This window comes from Dipodomys ordii, unplaced genomic scaffold, assembly GCF_000151885.1.
Source record: "Dipodomys ordii isolate 6190 unplaced genomic scaffold, Dord_2.0 Scaffold23, whole genome shotgun sequence".
Lineage (NCBI taxonomy): Eukaryota > Metazoa > Chordata > Mammalia > Rodentia > Heteromyidae > Dipodomys > Dipodomys ordii.
Genome location: NW_012267239.1, coordinates 8,373,358 through 8,392,026, shown reverse-complemented (window position 1 = coordinate 8,392,026; position 18,669 = coordinate 8,373,358). Strand labels below are relative to the sequence as shown.

General features: G+C 42.0%; 1 protein-coding gene across 1 annotated transcript in view; it reads right to left on the bottom strand.

Moving 5' to 3' along the window:
* Cit (citron rho-interacting serine/threonine kinase) overlaps positions 1–18,669 on the bottom strand; it is a 165,823-nt gene that overhangs the window by 61,346 nt on the left and 85,808 nt on the right. Inside the window, exons 15-20 of the mRNA XM_013014323.1 lie at positions 15,413–15,583; positions 15,134–15,184; positions 13,085–13,138; positions 11,343–11,483; positions 9,403–9,528; positions 5,874–5,969 (exon numbers count right to left, since the gene is read on the bottom strand). Coding sequence (XP_012869777.1) covers positions 5,874–5,969; positions 9,403–9,528; positions 11,343–11,483; positions 13,085–13,138; positions 15,134–15,184; positions 15,413–15,583 — 639 coding nt within the window. The remainder of the gene's footprint in view (positions 1–5,873; positions 5,970–9,402; positions 9,529–11,342; positions 11,484–13,084; positions 13,139–15,133; positions 15,185–15,412; positions 15,584–18,669) is intronic.

The following is an 18,669-nucleotide window of genomic DNA, read 5'->3' as shown; positions in this document are numbered from 1 at the left end:
AGCAGCCACAAAGACCAGAAAAGATAGTCAAGATGAAGTAGATTCCAGAATGAGAAGGGAGAAAAAGATCTCTCTAACTGATCTAGAACCAGGAGATAAAGTTCTTGTAACTTACAAGTATTAGTTGGGGATAACTTTTTCTTAGACAAGGCACCAGTAGTTTTCAGGACACTCCTTGCTCCTGATTTGTACAAAACCTGTGCTGGATGCTCCTACACGGCATGTGTGAAGGGAGAGACGCTGAAGCCAGAAGAAGTCTGTGCAAAGGAGGCTGATGTTCAGAAACAGCCAGGGACGAGAGGATGCTGCCTACCAGTAATGTAGGTGGCACGGTCAATAGGTAGAAAAGACCACATGAAAGAAAAGGGGGAGAAAAAAAAAAGTCTTTTCCTTCTACTCTTTAATCTACCTAGAGGGGGAAAAAAAAGTCCCTAGAAAGAAAAAAAAAAAAAGCCTTTCCCAGGGGAAAAGAAATGCTATGGTCTAAGAGCTGAGAATGGCCTTGTAAGCACCTACTGTTCCCAAGAGGGGAAAAAAATAAAACAGTAATGGTGTCACCAACCACCAGGCTGATCTAATGTTCTGTAAGGTACACACAGACCCAACCACTTGCCAAAACACCAATTGAGACAGAAAAGAAGAAAGAAGACATGATAAACTCACCCAAGCCTTTGACCAAGACCCTATGCCTCTCCATCACAAAGAATCCCTCTGCCTTTGCCAATGACACCAACTACATCAAGCAGGACAAGAGGATGTTGGGGATGAAGTTGCAAGAACTGGGGTCACAGATGGCACTGAAATCTGCCTATTGTGGAGAGGTTGGCATAGCTCCCTGGGGATATCACCTCTAAAAGGAACTGGTCAGCAGGGAAAGGGTCCACATGATAAAGGAAAGAACAAACTTCAAAGAGGGCTTTCAACTAGAACTGACTGATGATGAAAAAAAAAAATAAAATGGGAGTCGGTGGAGAAGAGCAGAAGGTGGAGAGCAGGGTCATAAGAGGATGGGAGCCGCTCAACGGGGAAAGTGGCCCCCTCTCCTAGATGTCTGAGAGTGATGCTAAAATTATGAGCAAGAACAGGGTGGAATCTGGGGTATGAGCCTAATTATTACTCAAATGGCCTTAGAAAAGAAGGAACAGGCAACACAAAGCAGACAACGTTAAAAAGAAGTGGTTTAATACAGATTTCCAGCAGGGAAGATAGAAGCAAAAAAAGACCTTTCCCTAACATTCCCTGAGATCTATAAAAACAAAGTTCTTTCCGTCTAAAAGGCAGCAGAGACTACAGAATAGTGAGAGCGGATGTGCTCCTTTTTCGTGGGGTGCTAACGTCCTGAAAGACATTTTCAGGACACCATTGTTCAAAATAAGACCTTGACTTTGGCAGTGATGGATACAAATAAGAGGTAACTGGACCAGAAGAGGCATCGCTCAGCTTTTGACAGGTGGCAGAAGGATGAACAAGAATATGTTTGGGTGGGGGAGGGGAAGAAAAGAGAAGTATTTAGAAATTAAGGATCCCATTGAAGACACCTAAATTGACTTAAGACAGAATATGGCTCTGTGTGTGTGTGTGTGTGTGTGTGCGTGTGTGCATGCGTGCGTGTGTGTGTGCGCGCGCGAATCCTGGGGCTTCGTTTTAGGACCTCTCATTCAGCTTTTTAGCTCTGAAGCTGAACTGTAAGGAACGAGATGCCAGGCGCTGGTGACTCACACCTGTAATCCTAGCTACTCAGGAGGCTGAGATCTGAGGATTAAGGTACAAAGCCAGCCCAGGCAGGAAAGTCCATGAGCCTCTTATTTCCACTAAACCACTAGTAAACTGGAAGTGGAGCTGTGGCTCAAGCAGTAGAGTGCTAGCCTTGAGCTGAAGAGCTGAGGGACAGCGCCTAGGTCCAGAGTTCAAGCCCCATGACAGAAAAAAAAAAAAAAAAGACTAGGCAAGGGTTAAGAGGTTGGAAGGCCACCTTGTCAGTACTCAGAAAGCTGAGAACAGAACCCTAGAAAGGTCAAAAGAGATAAAGTAGGATAGATGTCTAAGTTGTGTCTAAGTTGCAGTCTTCACCCCCAACACAATAAGGGAGCCAGTTATTCAATATTTACACAAACCCTGTTTCTTGTCAATGATTGTAATGACAGAATAAACTGATATCTTGTTTTCTGCATATATTTATGGTAACTTTCCCTGTACTAAACTAAGTAAACAGGCTTGCTTATAGGAAGTACTCAAGAGTCGGTAAGCTTTGACCCTCTGGATCCTGCTTTTTTACTCTCTTCTCTGTTCTAATTTCTTCAGTTCCAGGCTACAGGTAGCAACACACAGCTGGTCCTTTACCACTTAAACCATGCTTCCAGTTCTGGCTCTTTACAGTTAATTGGCAAGAATAGTCTCTTGGATCTCTTGGAGCTGTTTGCCCAGCCTGGATATGGACCCTGATCCTCAGATCTCAGACACCTAAGTAGTTAGGATTGTAGACATGAGCCACCAGCACCAAGTGGAACATGGTTTTTGATGGGAACGTGGGTATAATCACTCAAATCACACAGTGGATTTTTCAAAGGATTACTGTCATCATGCAAAGGTGCTAGTGGACTACTGTATACAGTCTCATCGTTTTCTGAAAATCAGTTTGTTCTAAAGAGTCAGGAAACCAGTAAGAATTCTTTGAAACTAAAAATTGGTATATGAAGTTGAAAAGCCATTAAGGCTGGAAGGGGGAGGGGTTGTCCTATAATAAGAACATTCTGAGATCACTTCTGAGTTATTCTCCTATATTCATCTTAATGAAAATTAACTGAAAACTCACACGAAGGGTCAAAGAAAACAGGGGGGAAGATTGGGGGGGAGGGAAGGGGGAACAGGGTGAGCATGTCCAAGATATCAACCAAAACTATGACAAGATTACCCAAAAAACCTGACAATATCTGGTGTGAAAGGGGAGGAGATCGTATTTTAGATGTAATGACCATGCCTGCTTCTCAAGAACGTAGGAACGAGCTGAAAGCTTGGAGAGAGTCATTATGAAAACGTGATGTGATTTTCTTAAAAGGAAAGTGATCAGCAGACATCCATTTCAGAGAAAACAGTGGGCTAGATGAGTCAGGCCAGCCCTCCTACTGAAAACAATTTAAAATATTCTTGAGAAAATACAGAAACATTTCTTCACAAGCACTTAAAAGTGAGCAAGAGAGTTAAGAAGCAGGAAAAGATAAGAAAGAATAATACAAAGCCAGTTTTCTGTTTGGGTTTTTTGTTTGTTTGTTTTGTATTTATTTACTCTTTTTCTAGTACCAGGGTTTCAACTTTGGGCTTCACATTTGTCCAGATGGCACTCTACCACTTGAGCCACATCTCCAGCCTTGCTTTTTTTTTAAGTTTTAGCAAGGATTTATTTTAGTAAACAGAGTTACAAGTAAGGAAAAGTGGCCAGATGCCAGTGGGTATTACTACTAACTACTCAGAAGACTGAGATCTGAGGATCGTTGTTCAAAGCCAGCCTGGGCAGAAAAGTCTGTAAGACTCTTATCTCCAGTAAACTACCAAAGAAAACCAGAAGTGGACCTGTGGTTCAAGTGATAGAGTACCAGCCTTAAGCAAAAGAAGGTCAGGGATGGTACTCAGGCCCTGAGTTCAATGCTCAGGACCAGGGAAAAAAAAAGTAGGGAGAAATGAAAAAAGGACAAAAAACATTTTTTTCCTGCTCCCCTATGCAAAAAATAAAGTAGTTAAAGATTCAAAACCAGCCCAGCTTTTTAGTAGTTATTTTGGAAATATCTTGGAGTCAAGCTGACTTTAATGTCTGGGCTGGCTCTAAACTGAGATCCTCTGGATCTCAGCTTCCTGGATAACGAGGATTAAAGGTGTAAACCACTGACACCTGGCCAAAGCTGTTTTTAACAAGAGGCATTTGCTAAATCAAGATAGAAAAAGAAACTCAGGATTACACCCACACACACACACACATCAAGACAGGTACACATTTTCATCCAATGTCCCAAAAAACTTCCCATTATCATTTTCCAAAGAAGGCCTGGGACATGGCTCAACTATAGAGCACCTGCCTGCCTAGTAAGTCTAAGGCACTAAATTCAAACCCGAGCACATTACAAAACAAAATTTTCAAGCCAGGAGTGGTGGCTCATGCCTGTAATCCTAGCCATGCAGGAGGCTGAGATCTGAGGATAGTGGTTCAAAGCCAGCCTGGGCAGGAAAAGCTATGAGATTCTTATCTCCAATAAACCACTCAGAAAACAGTAAGTGGCACCATGGCTCCAGTGGTAGAGCACTCACCTTGAGCTGAAGAGCTGAGAAACAGCGTCCAGGCCCAGAGTTCAAGCCCCCCCAAAAAAAAAAAAAAAAAATTCTCCCTGCCATCTCTCTCTCTCTCTCTCTAATATATATATATATATATATATATATATATATACACACACATACACATACACACATATGGTTTCCCAATTTAGCCAAAAATATACAGACATACAGGCACACAAACACAAAGACACACACACACACACACACACACACACACACACACACACACACATATCCAGGCACACAAAAGGAAACAAGCCCTGCGGAAAAAAGAAAACCAAGGAAAACAACAAAATACTCATCAAAAATACCAATAATCAAACAACTGTGCTTAGCACTGCTTTTTAGGAAATGAAAGACTGACTTGAAAATAAATGCAAAAAATTTAAAAATTATTGAGTGAATTAAGCAAGTATATTTGTGAATGAACCAAACAGCATGTCTGCCATTAATATAAATATATATATATATATACATATAATTACTGAAATTAAAAACTCAGTAGGCAAGGAAAACAGCAGATTAGACAGAGCTAGGAGAGTTAGCAAACAGGAAAACAAGGCAGCAGACTCAGAATGGAGCACAAAGAAACAGAAAAATGGGAAATATAAAAAAGAACAAGTAAATTAGAGATGATCTTACAGATGTCTAATCGAGTTCTCAAATGGAAAGACAAAAAAGGAAGAGACCACTTGAGATAGAATGACCATTAATTTCCTACAGTAAAAAAAAAAAAAAATGATGCCAACCTCTTTGAAATCTCTATATGGCTCCAAGAATATAAAATAAAATATAGAAACCTCAGCAAAACTTCAAAAGAATTAAAGTCAAAGTAAAACTTTAAAGAAAAAGAACAGATTAGTTTCAAAGCAAGCCAGTAAGACTACTAACAGTTGACTTCACAACCTCAATCAGGGAGGGATGTAGGAAGGTAACAGCCAACAGAGATGCTATTCCCTGTCAAACTCTTCAAGAATGAGTACAAGAGCCACATTTTCAGAATAACAGCAAGAAAGCTTTCTACCAGATCTTCAGTGAAAAAAAGTTTTCAGGGATATTCTTGGGATTTTTTTATTTCTTTTTTTTTTTTTTAAATAACCTCTCCCTATGTCACCCAGCTTGGTCTAAAAACTGCTACATAGCCGAGGCTGGGCCTTGAACTCAAGATTCTCCTATCTTAGCCTCTCAAGTACTGGAATTACAAGCACAACCATCACATTCAACTCTAATGATGTATTTTAGAACAAATGAAAAGATCCTGAGGTCTGAGACACAGGAAGAAAAAGAAAGTAAAGCATGTGTAAAAACATAGCTACATCTAAATTTTCATGACTGACAGTGAAATACTAAAAAAGAAAAAAAGATATAATTGAAATAATAACATTTTTTTTTTACTTTAAACTTCAAAGCCTCTCGTCAGGAAATAAAGACAGCATTTATACCAAACAGCCCTTTGGTATGGCAAGAAGCAGCCAGACATGCTTGGGAAGAGAGGAACCCCACACACATACTACAGGAGGTATGCCAGGGAAGATCAGAAGTGCCATTACCTTGATTTTCTCCTCGTAGTGCTGTTCTTTTTGTTTCAGGTGTACTTCTAGGTGCTGGGCGGAGACTTGAGCCTCTCGATGTTTCTCCTCCAGTTCCTGGACACAAAAGAATAGACAGTCAAGCGTGCCAAGAGAAGAGCCCCAGAATGTTTGTTAGCCACTCAAAGGAAACAGGCACCACAGGTAACAAACAGCTGCTCCTCCGTTACTAGCTAAGACTGATGGGAAGGAAACCCCCACCAAGCTTGGCCCTGAGGTTTCTCTCTCTCACATATACATACACATACACACACATACACACACACACACACACACACACACACACACACATATACACACACAGTGGAAGGCTGTGAGGCTAGGATCAGAAGTATATCAGAGGTCAGACAGAAGGTAGCTGCTCAACTTGGCACAGAGAAACAAAGGAAAGAAGGTAACACTTCAGAGTTTAGTACAAGCACAAAGCACCTGACCACTGTCTTGAGTCTCAGGCCTGTTTCACTGTTATGACAGCCTTAAATGAGAAAAGTAATTATGATAATAAACAGTATCTTGCATTTTCCTCATTCACAAAACTGTTGCTCAAGAACCCTAGCTAAGAGGGAATACTAACGTTAAGATTCAGGCACTTTGAGGTTCAAAGTTTTCACTGATTGCTATGCGTGGAATGTGAATGTTGCAAAAGACATGTGTAATACAACTTTTGTATGAACTAATGCTAATGCAAGCCAACAGGAACACAAAATCATCGTCATAAGAATGGGAAATCCATGCATACATATTAGAGATGGAAAGAGAATCTGGAGCAATATTAGTAGCTCAAATTTAAGGTTCTCTTTAGTTCTTTCATTGTTAAGTTTTCTGCTTTTTCAACAAAATTGGAATTCATTTGGAAATTATACCAATTCATTTGTCAGCATATTATAAACTGAACTTTTAAAAGATGCATTCCATTCACCAGAGCATGCTCTGAACACACAGATCGCTGCATCTAAATTAATTCTTATGAATCTGGGCCCATTAGTTAATTACCGATATCAAAAGTCATTACTCCAAGTTTTCATCTCTTTGCACTATTATGAAATTTTTCTTTGAAGTGGAAGTAATTATGGGAATTTTGAAGAATGAGGAAATTATACAGGATATGTCCATGGAATGGAGGCAAAAAAAATACTTTAAAAAAAGGACGTTAAAATCACGTGTACGTGAAATGTTAGTGATTAAGCTTTTGAAATTCTAGTCTGTAGACACAGGCTTTACTTGGGGTGGGGAGGGGGCGGAAATGGGACGAGACGGGACTAAAATGTTCAGTGTTAAGACCAGGTGCACAAAATCTACTGCAATCTATGTTTGGTCTTAAAACCAGAAGCACAAATCAACATCAATCTAACAGATGTGATATGGGAAAGTTGAATGTAAACAGGATTCTAATTAATAAAAACACTTTTTCAGGGCTTTATGTAGGCTCACTAAAGGACTGCCTGGTTTGATTAACGCCAAAGACTTGGATATAATAAGAACCTCCAATTATCTGTTTGGAAAGTTCTTAGGAGAATAGCAAATATTTTCAGGGAAGTATCATTTGGGGGATCTGTTCCCCAGAATCATCATTATATAACAGTACTAAGGACCACTCTGCATCCTAAGCAAAGGGTTCTTGAGCAAAAGGCACCTTCAGTTAGACAAAGTCACAACCACAAAGGCACTTGGGCAGTTGGCAAGATACATTCAGGCAAAGAAAGCACTTAATTTTCTTTTGGATTAAAAAAGAATCACTTGATATCATCTTTCCTTAGTTTCAGTCTTCATAAGATGGCACCAAAATGGAAATCAGAATCTAAAAATAGGTCCAAATAGCTGAGAAGCCTGAGATGGACAATTTCTGAAACCAAAATTTCTGGTCTATCTATGAATGGGAGTTTTAGAACACAGAAAAATCCAAGAATGTGGAAGTCTGGATTTCCACATTTTAATTACAAACAAACATTTGGAAAAGCAGATAGTCTAAAGTCTGACTGCTTGGTGGTTTGGCATTTTTTGTTGTTGTTGTCATTTTTTAAAAACATCTCTTTTTCTATATTGTGTTGGATCAACCCTGCAGTTGTGTTATGCAAATACCGCTGTTTGCTGCTACACTCCCAGCTCCTGGAACAGTGCCTGGCACATAGTAGAAGCTCATTAAATATTTGTTGAATGAATGAATGAACACATCACCGTTAAAACAGAGGAATACTTTGCAACCACAAGAGAGTTAACCACTTCGTTTGTATCAAGCAAGGGATAGACAGCAGTAGTGGGACCTAATTTTACTCATGATAAAAACTCCCATCCTTGACAACAGCCAAGAGAAACTTTGATGATAGAACAAGAGAACGGAGAGGGTAGACTAACAGTCATGCACTTGGCTTTGTGTGCAGACACATATACATATATAAAGACCAGGTACCAACGCACAACATAACCAATTCCTCTTTTACCCATTTGTTCGAGACAATCCATATTCTTACTAGTCTACATAGAGAAATGCATCAAGGGTTGAACAATTCAGGTTGAGATGGGCTGGTTTAAACTGAGTAAGCGTAAGTTGGCCATTCTTGAGTCATTCTTGAGGTTCTTGCCGGAACCCTGCTACTAAGAAGTGACGTGGAGAAAGAGATGGAGCAGCCTGTTCATTTCCTTACCTTCTTATATAATGGGGAGGAACAACTCAAAACTCTCCCAGGTATGGGACAAAAAGGAGGTCATGCATGGACTTCAATCATCACTGAGTTTCTCAACCATGACAACAAAATTCTGACTTTGGGGCAGAGATCCAAGGAGACCCTTTCAAAGTTAACACCTTCCTTCCTAGTAGGTACAAAACTTGCAAGCAGTGTTTCCTTGATTACTTTGGTCATCAGAGCCTAAGAAGGTCTAGATGACTACAAACCTTAAAAAAAAAAAAAAATACCCGCCACATCTAAGAAAAACTTTTTTTGTTTTAATTATAACAATAAAACCAACTGTAGCAGAGAGTGAGTGGGTGAACACAGATCTATGACAAATACTATTCTGAGAAAAACAATTCTGTCTGACTAATTCCTTTCTTCTCCAAAAGCAGGAATCTGGGGTTTGGGTCTAAAAATTCTAAACCTTTATGAGGTTGTAAATTGGTGACATGAAGTTACTCAGCCGTACAGAGCTCTGCTGAGAGAAAAATGTATATGCTCCTAAAAAATTTATAGAAAATGAAAAGATGCATGTTCTACTCAAAAAGAAAAAAGAAAGAAATGCCAGGCAGTAAGCAAAGAGAGCAAAAAAAAAATTATATATATATATCTATATGATCGGATCTGTTACCAGTGCTGAAACAGCCAATATTTGGTCATTCATACTATTCTACAACATGGCGCTCAACTGAAACCAGCTCTCTTAAACTCACCAACTCTGCAATAACTCCACCAGGAGTGTTTACTTCTATCTCACCCCATTCCCTTGGCAATCTCTAACCTGTTTATCTTTGGACTTTGCAACTTCTGTTCCTGCTCACCAGAATTTTATCAGCCATCTGCTGGATCTGTTGGGATTTTGTCTGGATGTCATCCTTCAGTCTGTTTTCTCTACGCTCCATGGTCTCTAGTCTCTTTACCTTGTTCTCCAGAGAATGGCGGCGTTCCTGTAGGTCGTGAATCAATCAGAGAGTTTTAATGGCGCAATACCACCTGCTTGGGAGGGAAAGAGCCCTCCAGAGGCATATGCTCAAATCGGGAAGAAAAGTTCTCGGCCACCTGAAGCAACAGTGAAGAAAAGAAGACTCTATAATTCAAGGGCTCAGCTGCGTCGATTCCGAGAGTGCATTCATTCATTCAAATATTTACCAAGCACCTACTATCTGCAAAGTACCATACTAGGCATCATGGGAAATAGAGAGGAAGATGACGTCATTCCCCAACCCTTGCAAAAGATAAGACAAATATAAAGAATACGTTAAAGGGCTGTAGGGGTGTGGACACGAAGAAAACAGGCGTGGGATGCTCTGGGAGGCAGAAAGGAGGACTTTCAACCAATAGCAGGGTGATACTGAAGTGGGAGCATTGAAGAGGAAGGGTTTGGGAGAGTTTGGAATGGGAAGGGTTGGAGAGGAGGGAGAAGAATGGTGTCCCACACAAAACAAAGCCCATTTGCAGAAACAGGGGTGTGGTCAAGAGCCAGCACAAGCCCCAGGTAAAGCCTAGAATTGCCACTGGATGGGTTAGGGAGGAACAGGTAAAAGGCAGCAATGACAGAGCTTGTGGGTGAGACGGTTAGAGTTTCATGTGCCAGGCTCAAAGGTGCCCTTAAGATATACAGAACCGCCTGAAGGCTTTGGGAAGGGGCAGGGATGCCTGGGGGGATCCAGGAGTCGTACACTGTGAGAGTTAGCTGAGAGGAAGCAAAGACCAAGAAACTGCTACATTTGCTGGACTGAAAAGGGCCTGCATTCTGAAGAAGGCTACAGAAGCAGTAAGGAGGGCGGGGGTAAGGGAATGAGGGGGAGAAACAGCATGTATTTATAGGACTGAGTGACTCACTGAGTGGCAGGGCCCAAGATCAAGGGGACGACGCCAAGGTCTCAAGCCCAGGGTGAGCAGAAGAAAGCTGGTGGCCCTGACCAATGTGAGGCACCAGAAGAGGGAGAAGACACCAAGGTCACCTAAAATCTGAAGCACCCAGGATTGTAGAGGAGCAGGGGAAACAGGGCCAGAAGTAGGGGGTAAGGACCGCTTTAAAGAGCCATGTGGGTAGAGTCACACCCAGACTTGTTGGAAAAAAATGAAAGACTCAGCACTAGAATGGTGGAAACGATGATGTCACATCTGCTCTATAGAACAAACATCCCAGGCCAGGGATTGGCAGAAACCCCTAAAGAAGTGTCACTTTTTTTTTTTTTACTCTATATTCATCTACTCAGCTTAAGTTGTACAATAAAAAAGCACTCGTGCTATGTTCAGTGTAACTGTATAAAAGGTTTCAACAACAACAACAACAAAGAATCTGAGGGAGAGAAGAGGCCCCAAAATATGGATCTGAGAGTCACTGTCACGTGGGTAAAAGGTACTGCCTTGAAAAATTAAACATTATTCACATGGTAGGAGGGACGGCAAGGCAAAACAGAGAGGAGGAGAAGAAGAGAGACTCGGAGATGCAGTTATAGTGAGCCTAAAAATATAAATTCTCCCAGATTAGTGAGGAGGCCAGAGGGAAACAGACAGCAAAGCTTCTGCTGAGACGTCAGTGGGCTTGGAGCGGCTGAGACAGATCTTTCTTCCCTCTGGGGGTGGGTGGAAAAGTTTCCAAGCCTGTCAAGTTTCAAAGGGATCTTCACAAGGGAAGAAGTTTGGTCAAACTTCTTTAAGTGATGGTTTTCCGTTCCTTTCCCTTGGCACAACCAAGGTCAATCACAAGGTCACTTGGGGTGAGTCCATGGCAGGCTGGAGGCCCCGTGCTCACCTCCGCTTCTACAAGCTTCTTTTTTATGCCTTCTGAAGAATCTTCTCGGTTCTGCAGCTTCTCCAGCTCCCTCTCAGCCCGTTCCTTGGCCTGGCGGATATTCTGCAGCAGCTCAGTGGCCTCGGTGCTAGCTTTTACAGCCTTACGGGGGGACAAGAAGGACAAGATGGTAACAACAGTGTGGATGGACAAAGTAGGCCACCCTCGGTGTAGACTGCATCCATTTTTCAAAATACATAGCAGGAAAAAAAAAACCACATATAAGCCTTCTTTTTTGTTGTGAATTTCACCTATACGAAGGGGCACTTTTTTAATACCACTGAATCTGGCATGCATCCTGTCATTGTTTAATGTATTTCTCTTTGTTGGGCTACCAAAAAAAAAAAATCAGTGGCATCTCCACCACCATACAATATAGTTAATCAGACCAAAAAATTGTAGATGGATTGGTCCAATGACAAATTAACGTTGTTACCTCTGACCACTTACTTTCTTATTTGAATGATCTCATTTGCTAAGTTTCCTATGGAGAATATTCACAACTTTTACCAGAAGAAAACAAAATAAAAACCTACAGTTATAATTATTTTTAAGTAAAAACTTTGCATGAGAGCGTTATAGTCATAGTTTGTGATCATTCACAAATCCACCATTACAGAAAAAAACAACCCAGCTAACCTGATGGACTTCAGAGTTACTCATTTTTATTTGGGTCTTAAGTACACTACCAGCTAATAGCACTGAAAGATCAGACTATGTGAGGCCACCAGCCTTACATGTATTTGCTTTCATTAAAATCTTAAAAAGGGTCTGAGAAGGCAGCTTAGTGGTAGAATGCTTGCCTAGCATGCATGCATAAAGCCTTGGGTTAGGTTCCTTAGTACCACATACACAGAAAAAGCCAGAAGTGGCGCTGTGGCTCAAATGGTAGAGTGCTAGCCTTGCACACAAGAAGGTCAGGGTGGGCTGGGACGGTGGCTCAGTGGTAGAGCACTTGCCTTGCATGCCTGAGGCCCTGGGTTCGATTCCTCAGCACCACATAAGCAAAAAGAAAAAAAGCTGGAAGTGGCGCTGTGGCTCAGGTGGTAGAACGCTAGCCTTGAGCTGAAGAGCTGAGGGATAGTGCCCAGGCCCAGAGTTCAGGCCCCATGACCGGACCCAAAAAAAAAAAAAAAAGAAGGCCAGGGGACAGTGTCCAGGCCCTGAGTTCAATCCCCAGGACTGGCAAAAAAAAAAAAAAAAAAGAATAAAAAAAAAAATAATAATAACAAAAACTCAGTTCTTGTTATTTGCCAACTGTATCTTAATATTAAAAATAAAAATAGAAGCGGGGCCATTAGTAAAAAATTTGCAAGAAATTGGATATCAAACCCAGCCCATCATGACTCTGAGGGTCTCCCAACTATTCTTCGGGACTCCATGTGGGGACACCAGGTCCCCTGAAATACAAGGAACCCCTCTTGGGCTCTCTCATAGCATATTAGAAGTTTTTACTTGGGAGTCTCACACAGCTTGGGTTTTAAAAAGGAAACACTGTGGACATATCTCAAAAATACACACACACACACACACATTCAGAACCCTGATATTTTCAGGTAATCACTCCCTCCCCCCTCCATTTTCCTCAGCACCAAGGTGACTAATTCTGTTTCTCTCATCTTCGATGTTCCAGGAAAGAAGCAAAGAAAGGGATGTGGAAATAGGTGGGGGGTGGGTTCCCCCCAAAATCACCTCAGGCTTACCTTCTCCAGCTTCTCCTGGAGCTCCTGGATTTTGAGCTGCTGCTCAGCATTCACCTATCATTGACACACCAGGAAATAAGGCAAAAGGCCAATCAGCAAGTATCACACCTCACATCTTGCTGCATTTACTGCAGTCCTACTTCTTACAAGTTCCCATGGGGGTCCTTAGGGTTTGTTTTCTAAACAACTAATGGCAAGGAAGAACCCAACTGGCCTGCCAGAAGCTCTGACATCTCAGGGCAAAGCTCCATGTCAGTCTATTTTTTTTTTCTCCTAGAACCAGCAACACAGAAATGTCAAGTGCCCTGATAACACAGTCAAAAATTTCAGGGAGAATAAAGGGTGAAGCAAAAGTGAACACGGTCAAAACATTTTAGGGGCACGTGTGAAAAATGGAATAAGGGAATTTGATGAGACAGGTTTGGGAAGGGAGGGGGGAAGAAGGAAATGAGAAAGAGAAGGGAAGAAGCAGAAGGATGGAGACACTGCTTATGAAGCACTGTATACAGAAATGGACATGTTCAAATGAAACTTCCTTGTACCCAGCAAACTGATTTTAGAATTTCCATGTTTTAATTTGGAGCTACATACTACTACAGGAAGATAGAACCACTGGATATACATGCTCTGAGGGGATGCAACCGAGCAAGAAGTATCTTAGCTCTCTTTTAGAACTATCACATGGGGGCTGGGAAGGTGGCTCAGTGGTAGAGCACTTGCTTTGCATGCTCAAGGCCCTGGGTTCGATTCCTCAGCACCACATAAGCAAAAAGAAAAAAGCCGGAAGTGGCGTTGTGGCTCAAGTGGTAGAGTGCTAGCCTTGAGCTGAAGAGCTGAGGGACAGAGCCCAGGCCCAGAGTTCAGGCCCCACGACTGGACCAAAAACAAAACAAAACAAAAAAAAAAAGAACTATCACATGGAAAGGTGGGCGATCACAGTAAAACTAAAAGTCAGGTGTCTCTGGCTCATGCCTGCAAGCCTAGCTTCACAGAAGGCTGAGACCTGGAGGATCAAGATTTGAGGCCATTTAGGACAGAAAAGTTCACTAGATTCCATCTCACAAAATAATTAGCCAAAAAGCATGGCTAGAGGTGTGGTTCAGTGGTAGAGTGCCAGCCCAAGACCCTAAGTTCAAACCTCAGTTCTGCAAAAAGAAAAAAAAAATTAAGGAAAAAAAAATCTGGAAAGGCTGATGTTTGAGCTGGATTCAGTCCACAGCAGCAAATAATAGTAATAAATAATATAATAAACCTAAAAGAGTTCTCAAGCCATTGTGAAAGACCTCGTAGTTAGACTCTCACTGATAATAATACTTTAATATGCAGATGGGTGCAGTAGCTCAAGCCTATAATCCTAGCTACTTGGGAGACAGAAATCAGCAGATCACAGCTGAAGGCCAACCAGGGCTTAAAAGGTTCATGAGACTCCATCTCAACCAATAGCTCCGTGTAGTGGTGTTTGCCTGCCATTCCGTATGCAGCAGAAGCACAATGGCGTGGCACAGTGGTGCACGCCTGTCATCCCAGCTATGAGAAATAGGAGATATAGGACAGAAAATAGGAAATTTTATGCTCAAGCCAGCGTGGGCACAGAGTGAGACCTTATCTCAAATATTAACCAAGAAGAGGTAGAATACATGCCTCCCAAGAGTGAGGTCCTGAGTTCAAATCACAGTATTACCCAAAAAAAGCTTATACTACGATCAGATGCAGTAGCTCATTCATATAATCTCAGCTACTTGGGAGAAGAAATGAAGAGGATTATGGTTCAAGCCCAGCTAGAGCTGAGAAAAAAAAAATGACATCAAGAACCTATTTCTTAACAAGCTAGTGAAATAGTCAAGGGAGGCAGAGGTAGGATGACTGATCTGCCACTAACCTTGAGCAAAAGTAAGAACTTACCAGAAAAAAAGAACTAGAACAAAAGGCCGGGGGTGTAGCTCAAATGGGAGAATGCCTGCCTACAAGTGCAAAGCCCTGAGTTCAAACCCCAGAACCACACCTCCCCCTTCTATCTCAAAAACCAAAAACAATCAATGGGAAACATACCTTCTCCAGTTTGGAATATTCTCCTACTTCAGGCTTCCCTTGATCCTTTGCCTGTAAATGACAAAAGATATAATATTTAGAAAATGTCAACACCCCAGAAGTCTTACAGATATTCGCACTTTCTCTGTGTGACCGAAACAGTAAAAATAGCAGTGAATGTTATCTTCTTGCTGGACACAAAGACCAGGAGCTTCCTATGACATCCCTAACACCTACATTTATTTGTTAAGCTAGTGGGGCCCTGGCATCTTGGGAAAATGATCCGTACTTGTGCTCTACCTTTAACAGTTTATGCTGACATTCTGTTGCCTTCCGCTTGAATTCTTCAGCAGCGAGCCGAGATTCTCTGAGCTCAGATTCATAGAGATCACTCCGTCTTCTGGCGGAGACCAGGTCCTCTTCCAACTGGTTCATCATCAGCCTCATCTCTTCCACCTGAGCCTGGTACTCCTACAGGGCAGGCAAAGGAAGCAGATGAGCTCTGCAACTCAGGGCAGACAGGTGAGGATGCATGGATAAGCAACCAACCACAGGAAAAGAGGCACGCGGGGAGATGATGGGTCAAGAGATCTGGAAAGAGACACCATGGTGGCAAAGGGGAAGGGGTGTCAGGGGACAAGAAGAAAGAATATTACATCTTTAAGTTGTTTCAATATAGAAGCTGGTTCTTAAGTCCACCTGGAGTGCACGTGCAGAGAGGAAGATCCTCTGAGCAAATGCCAACACACACTATGCCTAAAGTCACAACACAGGAGCAGCCTGAGAGCTGCACTTTAAACACAGATAAACTGCTTACGTGTGCTCCTCCTCCTCCAAGGGTAATCATTTCTACAGATTTGTCCTTCGCAAGTCATGAGCTCCTAATACAATTAGATATGGTGCGAGTTTTGAAATTAACCTTTCAGACAGCGCTAGAGGGTAATTGGAAATCTCAGTGGAATGCATCCAGAGACAGTGGAACTCATCATTGTCAGTTTCTCACCATTAATTTTTCCGGGCCCCAAACTGAAGGATGAACTCCACATTGCTTCTGTAATTCAAGTCACCCTCAGATTTGGAAGAGCTACAGAACACTGGCTCAGGGCAACATAACTTGCAAGAAAAATTCCCAGAGAAGAATCTTGGCTCCTGGCAACAAACCCCTTAAATGTGAGACAAACCTCTTTTTTTTTTAAAAAATTCTTTTGCCCAAAATGAATGTCTAAAATCCAAACAGAACTCTGAATCAAAAATTTTTTTTTTCCTCCTAAAGCAATTTACCAGAAGAAATGGGCAATGGCTTTGGAAATGTTTGGACCAAAGGACAAATACATTCATCAATAGCAAAATCAAGGCCAAGTATGAGGAAGAATAAACAAATATTTATGTATTCAAGGTGACTAAATTGGAAGGGATGAAAAAAATCCAGTCAAGATTGCTTTGGGCATTCATAATACTCGATAACATCTCTAAAATCCATTCCTCAAGGGATAACTAATAAGATATCAATTCAGCATTTTTATTATTTTTTTTAGACAAGGTCTAAAGCCCAGGCTGGCCTTAGACTCACAATTCTCCTGCCTCTGCCCCGCCAAGTACTGGTATTATATGTATGAGCCACCACACTCAGAAAAGTAAGGATTTTTGTTTTGTTTTGTTTTTTAGGCAGTAAGTTGAAGTTTAAGCTTTTTTAAAATAACAGGGTCTCGGTAAAACATTCATCTCCTTGTAGCAGGTGCTATTCCAGCATGCACTAGTGGGGAGCTAGTCTTCTGACACAATGGTTTTCATGTAACCATGGACTCCCTGGATCATTGGTAGCTGAGAAAAGAAAAAAGAATGACCCTGAGATGGAGCTTACAAGTTCTCGTTTCACACCTCCTGCCCAACCACACACTGTCAATAAAGGCCAACCTGAGGGTTCCCTGAGTGGTATACCCTTAAGCAGGTGATGTTAGATGAGAGACAAAGACCAAACATCTCCATAACTGCTCACGATCATCTGGACCTCTAGAGACTGAAAATACATCCCTCACTTGGGCTTACTCGATACCCTCCTCAGCCAGGTCACAGTAAGACTTGCATAGATCATGGTACTGGGCCTTCCATACATACATACATGCATGCATGTATGCATGCAAAATTTTTATTTTGTGGTTAGATTCATATAAATTAGCTATAAAAGCAATCTTTGACTGAACAGCTCAATTTTATACACTGGATATAAGAAAAACTTAAGCTGCATGTTTAATGGTGGTGCACACCTGCAATACCAGAAGAGGGGGAGAAGGGGCTGAGGCACAAGAATTACAAGTTTGAATCCAATCTAGACCTAGTGAAACCTTGTTCAAAAAAAAAAAAGTTAAGCATTGGAGGTTTATGCATATAATCCTAGCTATTCATCAAGCTGAGATCCAAGGGATCATGGTTCAATATCAGCCAGGACAGAAAAGTCCACAAAACTCCATCTCCAAAATAACCAGCAAAAATCAGAGTTGGAAGCATGTCTCAAGTGGTACAGCACCAGCCACGCAAGCAAGGGCAAGGCCTTGAGTACAATCCCTGGTACAAGAGATGGAATGGGTGGGTGGGTAAAGAGACAGAAAACATTTTTTTTCAACTTTATATCACCATAAAAATACACTGGTCCATTATCTCCAACACTGCTATGCCTAACAGAACAGCTAGCCATGCCCACTAGCATGAACCCCACACTTGGGAAGGCAGCAATGGGCCAAAAGAAGGTCTTTGGCCCATCTTTTATTCTCAAGTTCCTTTTTGTTCTTGAACTTACAACAAGACGGAGGCAATGTAATTTTTGTGCTTTGTCAAGAGCAAGCATGGGGCATCTATCCCTTGCATCCTACCCTACCATCTCCCTATCGTGAACCATCACCACCCAAGCAGAAGAAGGTGAGCTCACTTAACATTCCTGTCAGTTCTCGGAGCTCCTGGGCACCCGGCCTGCTGTAGGCAGCAGAAAGAATTCTAACTCGTTTGCTGATCTGTTTGATGGAGACTTCAAGGAAATCCTTACAAAAAAAACTCAAAGCAAAGCAAATCCCTGCTTCAGAAGAAAGGTAAGTGAAGACGATCAGGTCTGTGTCCACACATAAGCTGAGAGAGAGCTGGTCTGTGTCAGCAGGGAATGACCTGTGGGCAGATGCTGAGAGGCAAGAAGGAGAAACCAGGGACCACTTTCCCAGACATCGAAAGCAAGGCCGAATGCAACTTCAGAAATGGGGGGAGGAAGAAGCAGGCAGAATCCTATTAACCCAGGAAACCCTAACACAGACATGACTTCTGAGTTACCTACAATCTGTTTCCTTTCCTGAGAAGAATCAACGAGGAAGTGGTGCTGTGGCTCAAGTGGTAGACAGCGTGCCTTGAGCTGAAGAGCTCAGGACCGTGTCCAGGCCCAGAGTTCAAGCCCCACAACCAACAAAAAAGAAGGAGGAGGAGGAGGAAGAGGAGGAGGAGGACAAGGAGGAGGACAAGGACGAGGAGGAGAAGGAGGAGGACAAGGACGAGGAGGAGAAGGAGGAGGAGGACGAGGA